This window comes from Eschrichtius robustus, chromosome 1 (genome assembly GCF_028021215.1).
Source record: "Eschrichtius robustus isolate mEscRob2 chromosome 1, mEscRob2.pri, whole genome shotgun sequence".
NCBI lineage: Eukaryota > Metazoa > Chordata > Mammalia > Artiodactyla > Eschrichtiidae > Eschrichtius > Eschrichtius robustus.
Genome location: NC_090824.1, coordinates 196,379,130 through 196,400,499, shown reverse-complemented (window position 1 = coordinate 196,400,499; position 21,370 = coordinate 196,379,130). Strand labels below are relative to the sequence as shown.

General features: G+C 36.9%; 1 protein-coding gene across 3 annotated transcripts in view; it reads right to left on the bottom strand.

Annotated features, from left to right (window-relative positions):
* The window catches only part of SLC39A12 (solute carrier family 39 member 12), a 69,024-nt gene that overhangs the window by 8,837 nt on the left and 38,817 nt on the right, over window positions 1–21,370 (bottom strand). For all 3 annotated transcript variants that reach the window (XM_068539033.1, XM_068539042.1, XM_068539049.1), the window contains 2 exons: window positions 18,511–18,669; window positions 16,274–16,461 (listed from right to left, as the gene is read on the bottom strand). In XM_068539033.1, the coding sequence (XP_068395134.1) occupies window positions 16,274–16,461; window positions 18,511–18,669 (347 nt within the window). The remainder of the gene's footprint in view (window positions 1–16,273; window positions 16,462–18,510; window positions 18,670–21,370) is intronic.

Sequence of the window (21,370 nt, the reverse complement as noted above, 5' to 3'; positions counted from 1 at the left end):
TTAAATAAATTGAATCAATAATTAACAACCTTCCAAAGCACCAGACCCAGATGTATTCACTGGTGAATTCTATCAAATATTTAATGAAGAAATTGTGTCAATTCTCTACAATCTCTTCCCAAAGAAAGAACCTGAGGAAATACTTTCTAATTCATTCTAAGAGGCCAGCATTGTCTTAACGCCAAAACCAGACAGAGATATTACAAGAAAAGAAAAATATAGAGCAATATTTCTCATGAACAGAGTTGTAAAAATCCTCAACAAAATATTAGCAACTCAAATCCAACAATGTATAAGAAGAATTATATACCACAAAAAAGTGGGATTTACCCCAGTCATATACAAGCCTGGTTTAACATTCAAAAATCAATTAATGTAATCTACATTCCAATATCAACAGGCTAAAGAAAAGTCACATGATACTATCTATAGATGCATAAAAAGCATTGACAGAATTCAACACCCATTTATGATAAAAACTCCCAGTAAACTAGGAATAGAGGGAAACTTCCTCACATTCACTATGAGCATCTATAAAAAGCTTACAGCTAACATCTCACTCAATGGTGAGAAACTCAAAGCTTTCCCATAAGATCAGACACAAAGCAAGGATGTCCCCTCCCGCCACTGCTTTTCAACATCGTATTGGAAGTCCTAGCGAATGCAGTAAGAGAAGAAAAGGAAATAAAAGGTACACAGATTGGGAAAGTGAAAATAAGACTGTGTTTATTTGCACTTGACATGATCATCTATGTAGAAAATCCAAAAGAACCAACAGCAAAGCTCCTGGAACTAATACAAGGTTAATATACAAAAGTCAATTGCTTTTCTGTTTACCAGGAATGAACAAGCGGAGTTTGAATTAAAAACATATTGCCATTTATATTAGTACTCAAAATGAAATACTCAGGTATAAATCTAACCAAATATGTGCAAGATCTATATGAGGAAAACTATAAAGCTCAAACAAAAGATGTCAAGGAAAAACTGAATAAATGGAGAGATATTGCATGTTTATGAATAGGAAGACTCAATATTGTCAAGATGTCAGATCTTCACAACTCGATCTACAGATTCAATGCAATCCAAATCAAAATAAAAATCCCAGCAAGTTATTTTGTGGATATTGACAAAGTGATTCTAAAGTTTATATGGAGAGGCAGAAGAGACAGAATAGCCTACACAATATTGAAGGAGAAGAATAAAGTTGGAGAAGAACTTCAAGACTTACTATAAAGCTACAGTAATTAAGACAGTGTGGTACTGGCAAAAGAATAGACAAACAGATCAATGGAACAGAGCAGAGAGCTCAGAAATAGACCCACATAAATATAGTCAACTGATCTTTGACAGAAGAGCAAAAGTAATAAAATGGAACAAAGTCTTTTAAACAAATGGTGTTGGAACTATTGGATATGCACATGCAAAAAAAAATGAATCTATACACAGAACTTTCATAAAAATTAAGTCAAGATGAATCACAGATTTAAATGAAAAACACAAAATTATAAAACTACTGGAAGATAATATAGGTGAAACCTAGATGACCTTGGGTTTGGTAATGCCTTTTTAGATACAACGTCAAAAACATGATCCATGCATATATACACTACCAAATGTAAAATAGATAGCTAGTGGGAAGCAGCCGCATAGCACAGGGAGATCAGCTCAGTGCTTTGTGACCACCTAGAGGGGTGGGATAGGGAGGGTGGGAGGGAGGGAGATGCAAGAGGGAAGAGATATGGGAACATATGTATATGTATAACTGATTCACTTTGTTATAAAGCAGAAACTAACACACCATTGTAAAGCAATTATACTCCAATAAAGATGTCTAAAAAAAAAAAACATGATCAATGAATGAACTCATTGACAAGCCGAACTTCATTTAAATTAAAAACTTCTCTTGGTAACATCAAGAGAATGAAAAGATAAGCCAGAGACTGGGAGAAAATATTTGTAAAAGACACATCTAATAAAAGACTATTTAAAATATACAAAGAACTCTTAAAATTCGACAATAAGAAAACAAACAACCCAATATTTAAAATGGGCAAAAGAGCTGAAAAGACACCTCCCCAAAGGAGGTAGAAGGTATACAGATGGCAAATAATCATATGAAAAGATGTTAAACATCATACGACTTCAGGGAATTTCAGATTAAAACGGCAATGAGATACTACTGCACACCTATTAGAATGGCCCAGATCCAAAAAACTGACAACACCAAATACTGGCAAGGATCTGAAGCAACAGGGACTCTCATTCATTGCTGGTGGGAATGCAAAATGGTGCAGCCACTTTGGAAGACATTTGGCATATTTTTTGCAGAACTAAACGTTCTCTTATCGTTAAGATCCAGAAATCGCATTCCTCAGTATTTGCCCAAATATTTTGGAAACGTATGTTAACAGAAGAACTTGCACATGGATGTTTACAGCAGTTTTATTCATAATTTCCAAAACTTGGAAGTAACCAAGGCATCCTTCAGTAGGTAGATGGATAGGTAAATGGTGGTACATCCAGATAACTGAATATTATTCAAAGCTAAAAAAAAAAAAAAAAGCTATCAAGACATGGGGAAAATGTAAATGTATATTACTAAGTGAAAGAACAGGCAAAACTATGGAAACAGTAAAAAGATTAGTGGTTGCCAGGAGTTAACGGAAAGGGAGGCATGAATAGGGGATCACAGAGGATTTTTAGGGCAGGGAAACTATTCTGTCTGATACTACAGTGGTGGAATACGTGTCATTTGTCAGAACCCAGAGAATGTACAACACCAAGCACGAATCCTCGTGTAAATATTGACTTTGGATGCTAATGATGTATCAGTGTAGTTTCATCAATCGTCACAAACATGTTATTACTGTGTTGTGGGATGTTCATAGTGGCGGAAGGTGTGTGTGTGGGAGTCAGATGTCATGTGGGAATTTTCTGTAGTTTCTACTCAATACTGCCATGAACCTAAAACTGCTCTAAACAATAAAGTTCATTAATTTAAAAAAATCCATTTCCTAGTTACACTAACCACATTTCAAGCACTCAGCGTAGTCACATGTGGGTGTGGCCACCATCATAGACGATGCAGACAAAAAAAATTTTTTTTTATTATCTAAGCCCAGTGTACATTGAAGAAACACTCAGCATGGCCTATAGGCTTTACTGGGAGAAACATTATCACGGTTATGTATCATCTGGTATTGATTATGAATCTAATGATATTTCTTCTGTTCCACCTACACATTCCTATTTTCTAAGAGTAAAAATAGAGAAAAAAGAGAAGGAAAAACTAAAGAATATTTTGAGTTACTGGATGGTTTGGTGGCTACGGCCAAACTAGAGAGTGCCATTTCAAAGTCTTTTATTTGTACTCGGGACAGGAAGATGTTTTTCCCAAATATTTTCCATAGTCTCATAACACTAATACACTTAGATTTTTTTTAATCATCACTGCTATGAAGAGCCACTGGAACAGCTCTATGTTGTCTAGCACATGAGAGAAAATTAACTTTTTGAATATTCACCCATTCACATATTTATACCAATGTTAATTTTTCAGTTTTTCTCTTGACTTTTGAAGGGTCATTTGATGATTGTTCATTGGTAACATGTTGTCTAAAAAATGATTACAAAGAGACATGTAGGAGTTCTGTTAAATAGATAGGTAGATAGATTACCGTTTTTAATGACACCCCAAAAGTTTATCCAGTGTTTGCAAAACCTAATAACTCAGTCTGTATAATCTTTTGTCTATGCACTGTCTCCAAGAAAATTTTCTGAAGATGTCATCCATGAGATCACAACTTGCTGAAAAACTGGTAAAGCAGAAAGACTATTTGGCCTTTACGAATCCAAGAAATAGATGTACTGCTTTTGTCTGTCTGTCTTCTCCCATGTGTTGGCTGAACAACTTACTTGTGTTAGTAAGTATTCCACCATAGACACAATCACATTACCTTTTTGCTTTTCTTTCAGATTGTTGACAACATACATAGGCTGGCTCTTCATAGCCGTGATCACCTCATACATTCAATAAACTTTAGATGAATAGTAACAACCTATGTTACTCCTGATGAGCAAACAAGATTGTATATGGCATTCACTGTCATAAACTTTATAAAAAACACCAGGGAAGTTGCTCTAGTGAATGAAAAAAAATCACACGAGGATCAAATTTGTCATTCAGTCCTCAGCAAGAATTTAGGAATATATCATCATTTCTAACTTTGAAAAGCAATAGAGATTTCTTTTATTTACTTATTGTCATCAACATAGGTTTATCTATTCATATAACTTAAAATTGAGGAAGAAGAGAAAACAGTGGATAGAATTGCAGCAGATTTCTGTTTCAGTGAGCTTAAAAACAAAAGAAGAGAAATGGGCTTATGTGATTAATGATGGAATCCTTTTGACTTGTAAATGTCTTTAACTTACACAATTTTATTCACCATAGAATTACATTAAAAAATTACTGCTTATGAAACATGTCTTTCCATAAGCAAAAATTTGTTACCCAGTACTAATATATATTTTTTTACTCTCAAGATTTTAAAATACAATTGAAAAATTCAGCAAAGTTGTAACATATAAAACCAACACACAAAAATCCATTGTGCTTCTATATCCAAACAATGAACAATCTGAAGAGGAGGGATATTAAGGAAACAACTCCATTTGCAACAGTACTGAAAAGAATAAAATACTTAGAAATAAACATAACCAAGAAGGCACAAATAAAGGGAATGACATCCTATGTTCATGGATTGGAAGACTTAATATTGTTAAGGTATCACTACTAGGTAAAGTAATCTACAGATTTAATGCAATTCCTATGAAAATACTAATGAATTTTTTTTTTTTTTTTTTGCAGAAACAGAAAAATCCATCCTAAAATTCATATAAATCTCTAGGGACACCAAAGAGTAAAAACAATCTTGAAAAAGAACAAATTTAGAGGTCTTGCACTGCCTGATTTCAAAATTTACTACAAACCTACAATAATCAAAGGAGTGTTGTCTTGGCATGAAGACAGACATATAGGTGAATAAAATACAATAGAGAGCCCAGAAATATATTCTTGCATACACAGCCAACTGATTTTCAACAAGAGTGCCAAGACAACTTGATGGGGCAAGAACAGTCCTTTCAACGAATGGGGAAAACTGGATATCCACACACAAAAGAATGAAGCCAGACTCCTACCTTACACCATCTACAAAAATTAACCCAAAGTGAATCAAAGACCTAAATGTAAGAACTAAAACTATAAAACTCTTAGAAGAAAACATAGGGGGACATCTTTGTAACATTGGATTTGGCAGTGATTTATTAGATATGTCACTAAAAGCTTAGGCAACGCAAGAAAAACATAAGTAAGTTTGACTTCATCAAAATTTAAAACTTTTATGCAACAAAGGACATTACAGAGTGAAAAGGCAATCCATGGAATGGAGAAAATATTTGCAAATCATATATCTGATAAAGGGTTAATATCCAGAACATATAAAGAACTCCTATAACTCACAACCAAAAAACAAACAACCCAATTACAAAATGAGCAAGTGACTTGAATAGACATATTTCCAAAGAAAAGATATACAAATGGCCAATAAGCACATGAAAAGATGCTTAACGTCACTAATCATTAGGGAAATGCAAATGAAAACCACAATGAGATACCACTTCACACCCATTAGGATCACTACTATCAAAATAACAGAAAATAACAAGTGTTGGTGAGGATGTGGAGAAACTGGAACGCTGACTACCATTGGTAGAAATGTAAAATTGTGCAGATACTATGGAAAACAGTATGACAGTTTCTAAAATAATTAAAAATAGAATTATATGATTTAGCAACTCCATTTCTGGATATATACACAAAAGAATTGAAGCAAGGGCTCAAACAGATATTTATACACCCGTGTTCATAGCAGCATTATTCACAATAGTCAAAAGGTGAAAGCAAGCCAAGTATCCATTGATAGATAAATGGATAAACAAAATGTGATATACATACAATGGAATATTATTCAACATTAAAAAAGAAGGAAGCTCTGACACATGCTATGACACAGATGAGCCTTGAAGATATTATGTGAGGTGAACTCAGCCAATCACAAAAGGACAAATACTGCATGATTCCACTAATGTGAGGTACCTACAGTAAGGGGTCAAATTCATAGAGAAGAAAGCAGAATGGTGGTTACCAGGGGCTGGGTGTAGGGGGTATTATTGTTTAATGAGTATGGAGTTTCAGTATGAAAAGATTTTTTTTAAGTTCTGGAGATGGATGGTGATGAAGGTTGCACAGCAATGTGAATGTACTTAATGCCATTGAACTGTACACCTAAAATGGTTAGAATGGCAAATTTTATGTTATGAATATTTTACCACAATGAACACACACACATTCACTCACTCCAAGGTTTCAAAAACTTTGCTTTGATTAATTCTTCAGCTCTTTAGCTTACTGTAATATTACAATAAGTAGCATCTACATTACATCTAAGAAAATATATGGTAGGAAGAGGTGTCATTTACTAAGGATTTATTGCATTCACTTTGTACTGAGAAACATGAAGTTCTGGGTTATGTTTAGATCTCCAAGTCCCAGAGCATAAAATGTCATGTTATGAATGTTTTTGTCCCCTCTCAAAATTCATATGTTGAAACCCTACCGCCAAATGTGATGTTATTAGGAGGTGGGGCCTTTGGGACATAATTAGGATTCGATGAGGTCATGAGAACAGAGCCCACATGAGTAGAATTAGTGTCCTCAACACAAATTACTCTGTTGACCCAACAATATCCTGAAATTGGGAGATTTGTTCCCACTGACACAAGTCCTATTTCGATCTTAGGTCTTTTAAAATTAGTAGCTATGTTTGTAAAACAACTTAATACAGTAGTTTTAACTTTCCTTACCAAGCAAGAAAGCAAGGGCCACAGCTCTCAGTGTGTCTGAGATCACCAAACTGGAGGCTTATAAGGTTCTTTCTAAAAATTCAGCATTAGATATTTTATTTGTTAAATATTCAAATACAAGATATTATAGGTTTCTACCTTCTCAGTGGTATCCCAAGGGAATTCATGAAGCCATTTGCAACAGAAGATAAATGAAAATTTCTCTTTTGAAAACTGAGTTGTAAGACAAAGACCACATCATTGTCACATATAATTCAGAGAGACAAAGATGTTACCTGTTTTTAACTTGTATTTAACAATTCACTTCTCCATTTTTTTCCTTAGGGGAAGCAATTAAGTTAGACAAACTCTTAATTGTATAGCTCAGCAAAGAGAGTCATCAGCCAGCTGTAATATTTTCCTAAGAAATGGATTGCTTTGGAAGATGTGTGTGTGTATGTATGTGTGTACACATGCACATATGGTTTGAGAAACTAGTTAGAAGAAAAGAAACATGAAGAGCAAAAAATACAAACATTTCTGGTGGCCAATTTTTAAAAATTACAGAGCTCAGCGTTCATCAGAGTTGAGCCTATTGATCATTTTCTCAGTAGAAAATATCTAAGTGTAGGGTTTGACTGATTTTTAGAGAAATCTCTTTTTTTTACAGATAGAGAATGGAAATCTTTCAAAATTGTTGGTAAGAATGATTTTCATACTTCTTGCTTTTGTGAAGAAATAATTGCGAATGTTAAATTATATTCATTGTGCTGCCTGAAATGGTTTTTAAATGCTTCTCATTTTTTCACAGCAAAAGAGTGTTTAAACGATGTCAGTTACACACATTGATTTCAAGTACAGTATTTGTTGAAAGCAAATATTCATATCAAGATTATTTTATGTCTTTTCTAACAAAATATCCCTTTTCTATAGATGAATATTGTTTAAAGGTCATTACACCTAGATATTGCCAAACTTCAAAGAAAGGATAGCTTACTAGTTTTTTTGGATAAAGGATTCATTTACCAGAGCCAACTTGGGATTATAGATTATTGATTGAATTGCACTGGATTTATTTAAAGTTCTCTGAGAAAGAAAGACTCAATCAAATGCAATAAATTGGAAGATAAAGAAAGCATGATGGAAACAGGGAATAGGACCAATATCCTAAACGTGTAGGAATAGCTTAATATTACAGTTACCTGCTTTTAAAGAGATGAGAAACCTAGCTAGGAGGGTGGCCCTTTTGTCAGTCAATTTACGTTCTTTTTACCCAATTCACAATCTTAAAGCTGTTATAGTTACTGAACTAAAATAATTGTAGAGAGGCCAATGAATGCCCTTCATCTGGACTGTTGATAATCCTATTTACTGAGTGGGTTTCATAGATGGATCTTATTTTTCTGTGTTTGGGTATATTTTCAAAGCAGAGGATCTGAGTTCAAAAATTCAAAATATTCTTTACCTTGCCTTTCATACAAAGAAAATTATCTGGTAATTGGAAAATGCTCCAGGCAAAAGGGTGGCTGTGATATTACTTGGAGGATATTATTTCCAGAAGAAGGTAGATAAGCAAATTGCTCTAAGTGATTCCTCTTCAATCTTACCGTTTCCTCTCCATTATTATGTCAGTGAAAAGAAGTTTTAAAAGAGCATCAAAACCAAAAAACCAAACACGAACAAACAAAAAACCCAAGTGCAGAGCAGAAGAGGAAGCAACCCAGAGATTTATGTAGTGAGAAAGACTGGTGGTGGGAGAGGGCTGGAAATAAGGTATATTCTCAATTAATTCACTGTGATGTACACGGAGGGGGCATGGGAGTTTCTTTTGCTTTGGCATGAATTGGTAGGCACTTCCTTCTTCTGTACCCAATTCTCTGAGTTACAGCTCCTCCACTATCAGCTTGGATGCTATTAACATACTAGATCCTAGGCAGCTGTGCACTTATCCCCATTCTAGAGACATCTCCAGTCATATCCATCATGATAGCCCCTTGAGATTTCTATGGGCTTGTTGCTATGGAAACAGTTTTGCAGGATTTAAAACCTCAGGAAAAGTGCCTAAAGGTTTGAATCTTGTTTCAGATCCAAAATAAACCTTTCCTTGGCATAACCTACATAATGCTCTTCAAAATGAATTAACTTAGTCTTTAAATAATAAATCGTATCGTTAAAAATAAAGTCTCTCTTATCCAAACTGCTGAAAAAAACAGTACTTCCAGGACTGGTCTTTTCCTTCTATTTGAGAGATTTTCGTAAACTTTAGAGATGGTGGCTATGAGAAATCTTCCTGATTTTTTTAGTTCTGGGAATTTTCTTAGAAGGAATTTTCAGTTCTCAGACAGAATGAGAAGCCCCTACATAGCTGCCTCTGTTCCCGAGCACATCTAAACCAAGGTTAGTAGCACAGAGACATATTAGTTTTCTATGGCTGCTGTTAACAAATCACTACTAACCTGGTGGTTTAAAACAACACAAATTTATCTTACAGTTCTGTAGGTCAGAAATTTGACTTGGGTCTCACCAGGCTAAAATCAATGTGTTTGGAACCGAGCAGAACCCTGTGGGCCCCCTCCCCCCAAGTAAAAAGGCCCCTCCATGTCCTCTGCCTCTTGTTCGTAGAAAAGCTGACATCTCCCAGGCCTTCCTGGGTCACAAAAGAGCAGCTTCAAGCAGTTAATGATTAGGATAATGGGGTCACAGACAGTGTCTGACGCCCATTCCTGAGTTGTTTTACAGATACTGTAATTGCCACAAGAGGGAAGAGCTAACTGCATGATGCCCAGACTGCAGTCATGACATAAGCTTCTCCATCTTGAGCAGAACTGAATCTATAGCTTGCACAATTCCAAGCACTGGCCTTAAGAGAATGGGATTAACGCTATTGCTCATAATAATCTGTATCTTTGTAGGCATCAAAATAATTGTAGCTTTTTCTGCTCCTATATGTAAACGGGCAACTGAAGCTGTCAGCCAAGAGATGCTTCAAACCCATGTCAATATCTTTCACACTAAGACCTCGAGGCCCTTTCACAGCATGAAGCAGCTACAGAAGACAGACCTTCATCCCTAATCCCATAGAAATGGAATGATATCTGAGTGGGGGGTGGGGATTTGTAAACAGCTCTTTGCAGGAAACCCCCTTTCTTGTCAACTCAGCAAAGCTACACTGTAACTAACTTTTCAATCAGGCACCCCCATGCCCTACTCATCTCCAGCCCTAGCACACCTGTCAGATCTTGTGCTCACACAATACCTTGCCTGACTTCTTGGTTCTTTCTGTAGATCAAAGAAGTAGAAATGAAGAATAAGTAATTAACAGGTGACCAGATCTCTTCCCTTGCTTCCCCTTCAGCTAACTCGTGAACAAACAGTGTGGACAAACTGTGTGAACAAGACAGCATCTAAAGAAAGATCACAAGAAACCAACAAGCCTGCAAGCAGCGGGGAATGGTGACGACTCTGACCCCCATCTCAACGATTAACTGAGATTACCTCCTTTTTTCCCTTTAGAAACTTTCATGGCCAAGCAGATGGTTTTTGGGGGACACTGAGTCAATCATCTCCCCAGATCACCAGCATTCTGATTAAAAGCAATTTTCCTTTCTACCAACAACTGCCTCTCGGGTATTGATTTTCCAGCGGCGAGCAGCCAGACCTGAATTTGGTAACATATTTTTCCATTTTGGATTCTTTAGGGGAGAATCTGTTTCTTTGCCTTTTCCAGCTTCTAGAGGCTGCCTGCATTCCTTGGCTCCTGGTCCCCTTCCTCCAATTTCAAATTCAGCAACATCAAATCTCTCTGACCTTTCTGTCATCACATATCTTTGTCTGACCACAGCTGGGGAAGGTTTTCCACTTTTAAGAACTGGTGATTAGTTTGGGACCACCCAGATAATCCAGGGTGATCTTCCCATTTCTGGGTTCTAAACCTTAATCACACCTGCATAGTCTCTTTTCATATGTGAGATAACATATTCACAAGCTTCCAAGACTAGGACATGTATATCTTTCAGGGGCTATTATATCTATCAAGAACAAATCTCATGAAATCTTTGTAGCAAACATGGGAGTATGAAAAAGATCACAAACCAATAGATTTGTTATAAATAAGATTTAGGGAAATAAGATAAACAAGATACATGGATATTAACATATTAATCACACTGCTGATTGTATCAGACATTTCTCCTGTTACGTCACTTCAAATACTCTTTCAAAGCCCTACCACCTACTTTCCATATTCTGTGCAAATAGTAAGCAGGAAAGCAGGTGTGACTATATTAACATCAGGCAAAGGAGACTTAGGACAAGGACTTTTACCAGAGATAAAGAGGAATCGTTCATGGTGATAAAAGTATCAATTCAATTAATGAGACGTAGCAGCCCTATATATGCATGCATCTAATATCAGAGTGTCAAATGCATGAAGCAAAATTGATAGAACTAAGAAAGAAATAGGGAAACCCACAAAGTTAGGTCTGTATTCTAACTCCCTCAATCATTCCCTCAATAATTAACAGAACTAGTGGAGAAAAAAATCATTATGGAATTTGAAAATATGAATAACACTATCAACCAGCCTGACTTAATTGACATTCACAGAATCCCTCACCCAACAGCAGTCGCACTCATGTACTTTTCAAGTGCACATGGGGCCATTCACCAGGATAGACCATATTCTGGGCCATAAGAAAAGTCTCAGAATATTTCAAAGGGCTAAAGTAATACAAAGTATATTCTCTGACTATGCAAGAGTTAAAATAAATAACTAAAAGATATTTTTTAAAGCTATAAATATTGAGAAATTAGGCAACATACTTCCATATAGTACATGGGTCAAATAAGAAAAAATCATGAGGTGTTGTGAATGATTAAAAACATTTCAAAATGATCATTACTGGAAACAGAACATATTAAAATACATGAGATTCAGCAAAGCAGTGCTTAGAGGGGAATCTACAGCTTTAAATGCTTATACTAGGAAAGGAGAAAACATTTAAAATCAAAGATACATCGTTCCATCTCATGAAGCCAGAAAATGATGAGAAAATTAAATGCAAAGTGAGTAGAAGGAAGAAATAATAGAAATAAGAGCAGAAACAATAAGCAAAATCATGAAGCAATGGTATATAATCATTGCCAGTTTTTCTGCTTTTAGAATTTGTGCTTCCTGTTCCTGCAAACTTTAGCACCATCAGATCACACAGATCCTTGTTCTTGAGGAGAATACACCAGGGAATGTTTCCACTGAACTTGAAGTTATGTCTACCTCCTGGTCACTTGAGCATCTCATGCCAATAGATCAACCAATAGAGAAAAAAGTTATTATGCTGATGGGAACAATTGTCAGTGGTTACCATGAGGAGTAGGGTGATTGCTACACAATGGAGTAAGCAAGGACTGTATCTGGAAACCTGAGAATTCCTTGGAGCCTTTCTTGGTGCTTCCGTGCCTGGTGACAATGGTGAACAGGCAACCACAGGAACTATGGCCTGACAAGGACAAAGCGGATCCCTCAGGGAAGATCTGGGTGTCCCTACCAGGAGTGAAATCGAGGTCAGCCAAAGTGCTGCCTGAAGGTGGGGAGAATCAAGATTGTCTGCTGGAAGGACATAGATCATGAATATCAAAGAAGACCAGTAGGGTTTAGAGATTGTTTCCACTAACTACGTTGTATTAAGTCTTTGTGGAGTTTTTTGCTGTCTACCGCTCTGCAGGGGCTTTGGTATAGATGGAATTCCAAAGTGAAGGAGACCAGGAGCATATTTGAGTGGTGGAAGGGGCCAACTGTTAATGGCCAGCACGTGTGTGCTATTTCATATTCTTTCAGCCCATCTCTCACCACAGCTACTGCTGCAGAGACCATTTCCAAGAGGGCGTTAACTAGTCCTGCACGAAGCCTTGTTTCAGGTCTCTACTACATTCCTCTTTCTCTTGCCCCGGGCTCCTCAGTGTGATGGCATGGGACTGCCAGGGAACTCCCTTGGCACTCAGGCATGTATCACCTGAAATGTGGGAGGTGATGCTTATGGGACCAACGAACAATGGGGACAGAAGCCCCCTCAGTAGGTCCCGTGTGGTGGACGCCCCATGGTGGTATTGAACTTAATAAAAACCCATTGTTTTATTGACTTTTTTTTCCTTCTCTGTTTCACTCCACCTGCCCTTCAGTCCTGTTCCCTGGGATCACCTCCCAAGCTGACTGACTTCACACACGCCTTTGTCTTAGACTCTGCTTTGGGGAAACCCAGTCTAGCACATGGATCTTTACCATAGAGAATGAATTTCCTCTGGCCACCCAGAGCTGCAGTCATTCTTAACTTACTTTAGAAACTATTCAGTGGAACTGAGAGGTGGTGTGTTTGGATAAGGCAATGCCACTTTGGAGAATTTCAGGCTGGCAGACTTCCCTAGTGAAGACTTTCTGCTTTGCTGGCATCATTATTAATGGCCCCATTTTTGCCCCCAGCTCTTTTCCTTTTAGGAGTTTGAAATAACACACCCAATTTCTTTGAAACAAATAAGCAAAGCAAAAATCTAGCTAATCTTTTCACATTAACCCTGCTCAGAAGATGCCTGGTAGATTTCCAGAATTTGGTAAATAGCCAGTGAATGAAAGTATTCTCCCTTACCCTTTAGTTGCTGTCATTTATTTTCTTTGCTGTTGTACAGAGTCTTGAAACCTTGTTTTCTTCCCTTGAAATGACAAAAAAAGTATTTTCTTTGGCATGGCCCCAGAGTACAACAGTTAAACTTGCCACTATGTGAAGGAGCTGTATTTGTTTAGAAGTTACTCAAAAGGCCGTGAGAGCAGGTGACCTGGATTATAGCAAGTCGCCCCAGGAAACTCAGAGTATTTTCTTTCCTGTCTTTTTGCCAGGGCGCTGATTTTTCTTTGGCCAATAGTAATTTGCAATAAGGTCAGGATTTCTTCTAGTTAGAATTTCATAGGATGTCAGCCACATTGTTTTCTTAGAAGCAATTCTTTATCCTTACAAGACCGGGAGAAGAAACATTGAGGGGAAAATGATGTCTTTAGCTTAGGGCTCAAATGGTTCTTGATCATCTTTTCAGGTCAATTTTAGGAGACAAAGAGAAAGGACTAACTACGTACATACACATCCATCATACTTGAAGAGAGACTACACCGTGTTAAAACACAAAATCTACTTCAAAAGAATATAGCAACTGCCCCCAACGAACTCCTAAAGAAAAAAGGAATTAGAAATGCAAAGCTGTTGTGACCACCTAGAGGGGTGGGATAGGGAGGGTGGGAGGGAGGGAGACGCAAGAGAGAAGAGATATGGGGACATATGTATATGTATAACGGATTCACTTTGTTATACAGCAGAAACTAACACACCATTGTAAAGCAATTATACTCCAATAAAGATGTTTAAAAAAAAAAAAAGAAACACAAAGCTGAAAATCAGGAGGCTCCAGAGTGAACTTAAGGATGGATCTACAGACATTTTAAATAAAAGGTAGCTCACGACATTCAGTGATGAGTGGCCGTGTGCTTTCTAAGTCACACAAGGCGAGAAATCCAGATTTCTCAAACTGGAAGGATGGTGCAGTTCTCTAACACTGATTGAGGGTTGGGGACTGGGGTTCAGAGAAGATGGGTAGAATCAGCTGCACCTTTGACTATATTCACTATCAAGATTAGGGAATTTCCCGAGTATCATAGACAATATGTAAGAACATTTCCAAATATGAAAGTACATTTTGGTGTTTACCTCATATACTTGAATCTCATGAGAATTAAGAAAGACCACCAAAAAGTCAGAAGCACTTACAGTGGGTTTCTTTTTTTTTTTTTGGCTGTGCCCCGACAGGCATGGGGGATCTTAGTTCCCTGACCAGGGATTGAACCTGTGCCTCCCCACCCAAGCCCCAGCAGTAGAAGCGTGGAGTCCTCACCACTGGACTGCCAGGGAAGTCCCTACAGCACAGTTTAAGATGGTGGTTTTACTTGAAGAGTCCCCTTCTTGAATTCTGCTTATAGAATGCGCTGTTCTGGTTATATAAGCCCAGGTTCCTGCGTCCCAGATTTTTTCCCTTATGAAACAGTCTCTTTACTTACTTCCAGGACAATCGCTGGTTTTTGCCAAATCACTAGTCAACCCCAATGGTCCTGTTCCATATATGACCTTCAAGATTGTGTATTTTACATTTCTGCTCCAGGATGCATGTAATCACATGTTTTATTTCTGATCAGATTGGCTTTCTATTGATTTTAAGTCTTAAATATTTCTTTTGTTGGGACTTCCCTGGTGGTCCAGTGGTTAAGACTTTTCCTTCCAATGCAGGGGGCGCGGGTTCATTCCCTGGTTGGGGAGCTAAGATCCCACATGCCTCGTGGCCAAAAAACCAAACTATAAAACAGAAGCAATACTGTAACAAATTCAATAAAGACTTCTTTTAAAAAATGGGTGATTTTAAAAATATATATTTCTTTTGTTAATTTATGCCATTTTAATTTGCCTTATTCCCTCCCATGAGACAGGAAAATCATTATGACTTTTATTTTAAGACATGTAAGTTGTAGGGGATTCCCTGGTGGTCCAGTGGTTAGGACTTGGCACTTTCACAGCCGGAGCCCAGGTTCAATCCCTGGTCGGGAACTAAAATCTCCAAGCCCCATGGCGCAGCCAAAAAAAAAAAAAAAAGACATGTAAGTTGTAAACAATCTAATAGAAGGTGACCTTAAAAAACTGGTTTATCTTGCAAAGAACAGAACTTAAGAGGCAAAAAAAAAAGTGAAATTTCCCAGGTTCAATTCAGATTCTAGGGGATGAAACGTGATGATTGAATTAACCATTAATGTCATCAAGGACCTCTTCAGGAAAAATATATTGCAATTTTAGAGACTCAATACTATAATAATCTTTCTCATTTCACCAGCATGATAGCGCTTTGGCAACTTAAAGATGGGTTGGTTCATTAAGCCAAAGAGCTCTTTAATTTAATGACAAATTCAGTTGAAATATTTTCTAACGTATAAACAAAACAACTGGCTGTTTAACAGAACTTTTCATTTTTCAGCTGGAAGTATAGGCATCTTTTATAGATGCAAAGCTGGAGCAGAATGAAATGACAATCACTTTTTGACAATTATAAAGGTTTCAATCATTCCACTTAATTTCATTTAACAGAATGTCAATATTCTCTGAATCTCAAATTACGTTTCTTCTGCCTACCGCTTACTTTCTTGGATTGCACAGAATACTTCCCTACTCTTTTATACTTTTGTCTATATTCTTCTCTTCTCCCCATCGATCCTTCCGTTTTGCCGCTTTTTCTCTGTTTTGCATTTTTAGTGTTTGGAAAAACAAAATAGAAAAACCACAAAGCTTACCATTTCCACCAAGGACAAATATAAGAACATCCCAGCAGTAATTGTTAAGATCCAGTTCTGAATACATGGATCCGTGGATACCGAGAGACCAATATACAGTCCTATGAAGGCAGTTAAAGCACTTATAAAATTCATCAGGATGGCAATCTTAATAGGAAGTCCAGAGCTTAAGAGCACAGCAAAGTCTCCTGAAATTTAAGGGAAAAGAAAACAGAATTATCATTTAACTGATGATGGCTTTATTCAACTCGTGTGCTATTCGTTTGTTTCAAATTTCAGCAACTGGGGCCAATTTTATAAGTAAAATTGAATGATCAGTTAATAAAACACTTTCCTATATTTCTCTAGCATTTAGAGCCTAACTCATTATACTTTAGGAAGTTACATTTCAAGAGTTCTGTTCCTTTTACTGCTCTGGAAGATAGTATATACAGAGAGAACTGTGACATACTCTTTACTTCCTAATGTCCTGTGACATATTCAACTTAGACAAATGCAAAATAAAGTACTTGCTGCCCTGGGATTTCTAAAGCTTTTTACCTGGAAACTTGCCAGGCAAAATCCCAAGGTAGTAAACATTATATGGGCTTTTCTTTTTTTACTTAGGCAGGAACTGCTATGGAGAAAGAGAAAATGACTTAAGGAGATTTTTAAATCATGGCAAAAGTTGGTTAGGAAAACAGATTTTTCCTTTAGAAAATGTTTTACTGCCTTAATGATTATAGAAAAACGACCTTATTCCCTCTACACTTTTCCTCCAAAAGAAGAATGATCTTGTAATCTGAGGGGCTCTATTTCTTAGTTTTGGGATTGAGAAGAGGCTGGAGTTCAATAAAGAGACATAATGGAAAAGAATATAAAAAAGAATGTCTATATGTGTATAACTGAGTCAGTTTGCTATGCAGCAGAAATTGACACAACATTGTAAATCAACTATACTTCAATAAAAAATTTAAAAAAAGAGACAGCCTGGGGACTCAGTTTCCTAGTTCTCTTGCGTAATTAATACTATGAACAGATCTTCAGACATTTTTGCTGGCCTGTCGCAGACTGTCACCCACCTCTGTTGGGTTTTATTATAGTAGCTAAAATAGGACCATACAATATGGCCCCCAGACCAGGTATGTCTTAACGGATTCAGGAAGGACCTTGGATAAACTCCTCAGAGAGGAATGGGTCAGTGATGATGAGTGACAGGACTCTGGGCAATAGACACAGAACCCAAGAGGTCAGGGGTGGCCCAAGTGGGCAAAGTAAATGTGAAAGTGAGATAAGAAAGACTGACTGCCAAGAGTCCTCTCTCTAGGGCACGCGTGTGCCTCGGACCAGCCTCTCCTCTTTCTGGACCTGTTTCAGAAATGTCTATTCCGTCTCCTCTTGGTTCCTGGGAGGCAGGATTTGAATTACATGGGTGATTAAGATTATCCAGAAAAAGTGTCTTATATGAATCTGATACCATACGCCTGTCATTTCAATGTTACACTTGGCTTTAGACATTTTGTATAAATCAGGTTGATGAAACCATGGTTTGGCTTTAATTTAAATGTTATTTTATCTCATTGGCCTGTTTGCTGACATAATGGATCAAAAGTTCTCCTATTAATGTTTTGCCCACATTTAATACGCAGATTTTAAAGTTTTTGCTGAAGTTCTTTTTAAAAAAATTTAAAGTATTTTTTATTATGCCAGTATTTTTATTTTTATTTATTTTTAAATTTAATTTTTATTTTGTATTGGGGTATAGTTGATTTACAATGCTGTGTTAGTCTCAGTTGTACAGCAAAGTGGTTCACTTATACATATACACACATCCATTGTTTTTTAGATTCTTTTCCCATATAGGTTATTACAGAGTATTGAGCAGAGTTCCCTGTGCTATACAGTAGGTCCTTGTAGATTATCTATTTTATATATAGTAGTGTGTATATCTTAATCCAACCTCCTAATTTATCCCTTCCCCCCACCTTTAATGACTGTCTCCCATATAGAATTCTCCAGAATCCAAAAAGAGTCACTTCTGGATCCAGGAAATATCATAAAGGGGTCTAATTGAATTCTATCTTGAGGTACAGGAATGTTTTTTCTAGTTCTTTGCTTTTGATGGTTCAAATAAATTATGAACAGAAAGTATTCATCTTTCAATCATGTGTTGGAAAAAGAAGCCTAGTAAACCATGGCTAGAAATATATTATGATTTTCTCAGCAAGCAGGAAGAGTGATTCTACCGTCAGACTTACCCATTTCGTGGGGAATTTCATGACACAAGATAGCAATTGTTGTGGTCACTCCTGACTCGGATGAAGATGAGAAGGCTGCTCCTATGACTAGACCATCTGCAAAATTATGCAGGCTGTCCCCAACCAGGATCATTATTGCTAACAAGCTAATGGTTTTGCCTAAAGAACCAAAAAAAAGGTGCAAGAAGCATGAACAGAGCACTACATAGTTCATGGAATCCTTCAGTTACGACCAACTTTCCCCTCCAGCCTCGACATCCTTAAATTGCACCAGATTAAGTAACTCCACTTTGTCTCAGCTTTCAAAATAGGTCAGGACCGGAGATGCGAATACGGCAACCGACATGGCACACTTGGATTTATGGTCACCATTTTTCTAATGGGTCTGACTAATTATGAGATAAGTTAGGGCATTCGCTCTTCTGTCCCCCTGTTCAGCTGTGCCAAAAGAAGATAAAAATAACACTGTTAATAACTTTCCAAAATACATTCGATGACCTTTCCACATAATGTCTTTTGTGAAGCATTTTTAAATAATTTAAGACCCTCGGGGCAGAATGCCATTAAAATGGAGTCTATTTTCTGAAACTGTCCCCTGAGTCAGACTGCCCCTCGTGTCAGTCTCCTGGAGTCACCTGTCAACCTCCTGCCACTTTGTGATCGTTCCACTTTCTGGTTGGTGCTAACCACCCTCCCACACTGCCTCCTTCGCTCCCCAAATGTGACCACGGCAGAACCGCTTCCATCCCTTCCGATCTCAAAGTTAGCTTTGGAACATTTACTGAATGTTCTGTCTTTCTGACTAGACCAACTAGATGTTGAATGAAATAAAGAGAAGCTGTCTTCATGCGATTCTATTACATTATATACATTATCTGATTAGTAGACAGCCAATGAGATAAACTGGACCATAATGGGTTTAATTAATGAAATAATTAGATCACAGCTGGGTTCAAGTTTTTGACGGACAGAATTTCTGTTTTGAAAAATCTAAAACTGTGTATTAGTATTATGGGTTGGAACCGTTAACAAATACAAAAAGTATTCCAGGGATAACACATATTCTGACAGTGAACTACCTAGGTATACCACTTGATAAGAACAGCCAGTAAAATCAATTGCTGTAGTCTAATTACTCAGTTGATGTATGCTGTGTGACAGGTGTTAGGAGTTGCTATTGTTACTATTAGAACTGCCCACAATATTCTAATAACTGGACACTCAAAAATAGGAAGAGGTTACCTTCTGGCTTCTGTTACCTGGTCTAAGACTGTGGAGAGACTGTATTGTAATATGGTTTACTGGGGGGATATGATTTGACTTATTTCATAGCCCACACTGTGAAATAAGGAACTTCAGTAAACAACAGATCTAGCCCAGACTATCAGCCAGGAGATAAATGTATTGCCTGTGTTGGAAAGACATCCCATGCATTTTACTTCTCAAAATCATGCTTTATTTAGAACCATCACGGTGAGACTCAGTTCTATCGTTCTGGTGGTTTCCTAATTCATTTCAGTCTTTAACAAAAATGAGAAGATTTTAGGCAACAGTCATAAAAATACAGAATAAATATCAAAGTATTGAATTCAGAGAGTTCTTATTGGCATTGCCTGGAAGCTCTCTGAGCCTAAAAATGCAAACAGGTCACTCAGCTGTTCCTGCCGATTTTCAGAAGTAAAGCTCTTCTTTGTGGAAATAAAATCAAATAATTTAAAGTAATCCATGTGACAACATTGCAGCATACAAATAAATTGTGATTTCCAATCCATGCCTGTGTGTATGCCTCCATACAGTTTTGATATTAACAGCATATATTTGGATGGAAAACATTTACCCAATTTATACTTTGCCAAGAAACACTGCAGCCTATTTTTGTTGCCAATTATTTTGTTATCTCTGATGATGGGTTTCTAAATGTCAGCTCATGACCATGTAACAAGCCACAAGGCAAATATACATATTTGCATATAAACAACAAGGAGCACATTGTGCATGTTGTTTAAGACAATTGAAACATTACTCAGTGGAAGATAAGACAAGCGTTCACTGGCAAATCAATGTACTCATTACAGAACTATCAATAATATTTTACCTTTCCTTCGGTACATGGAAGTCATTTTGAGCTCCACATTTTTGACTTATCAGAGGTTTTCCATGGTAATACCCAGGCTGGATCTTGTATCATGTTGCTTTTTGTTTATTTAAATCAGACTGTGGATAGGACTCTCACCTCCTGAGTTCCACCAATGAGGTAATATGAAACAAGTAATCAAATATTTGAAGCTAATTCAATATGTCCCTGGCAAAAAGGGCAGTTGCGTAATCAAATTTGGATTTGTTCACTAATCATTCTGTATGCCAAGATTGATATCTGAAGTAGAAAGATATGAGGTCTACAAAATATTTGAATAAGACCATCATTATTACTTCCACTTCCATTATGACGACCACTCTCTGCTCCTAATTTGACTAGGTGTAGCCTTCTTTCCACTTCCTTTCTTCTAAAAACAAATACAAAGAAATGTCTCTGATATACCTTCTAGGTGCCAGGCATTCTAAAACTTCTCCTGTAACTAAAGATTTAGAAGGAAAAATATCAGTACCAATGTCCTGAAAAAAGAATTGGACAGACTACGTAATTACATATTTTGAATCATATAAATAAATTACAGGCGTGAAAACATCAAACACATTCAGAACAGTGATTGTTACTACCTTGTTTGTTCTTATTAGCATTTATATCCTCAACCACATTGCAAACTAGGGATAAAGACCATTCCTAATTTTATTCCCCAGTGCAATCACAGCACCTAAAACATGCTCAAACATTTTTTTTAAATTCATTTATTTTATTTAT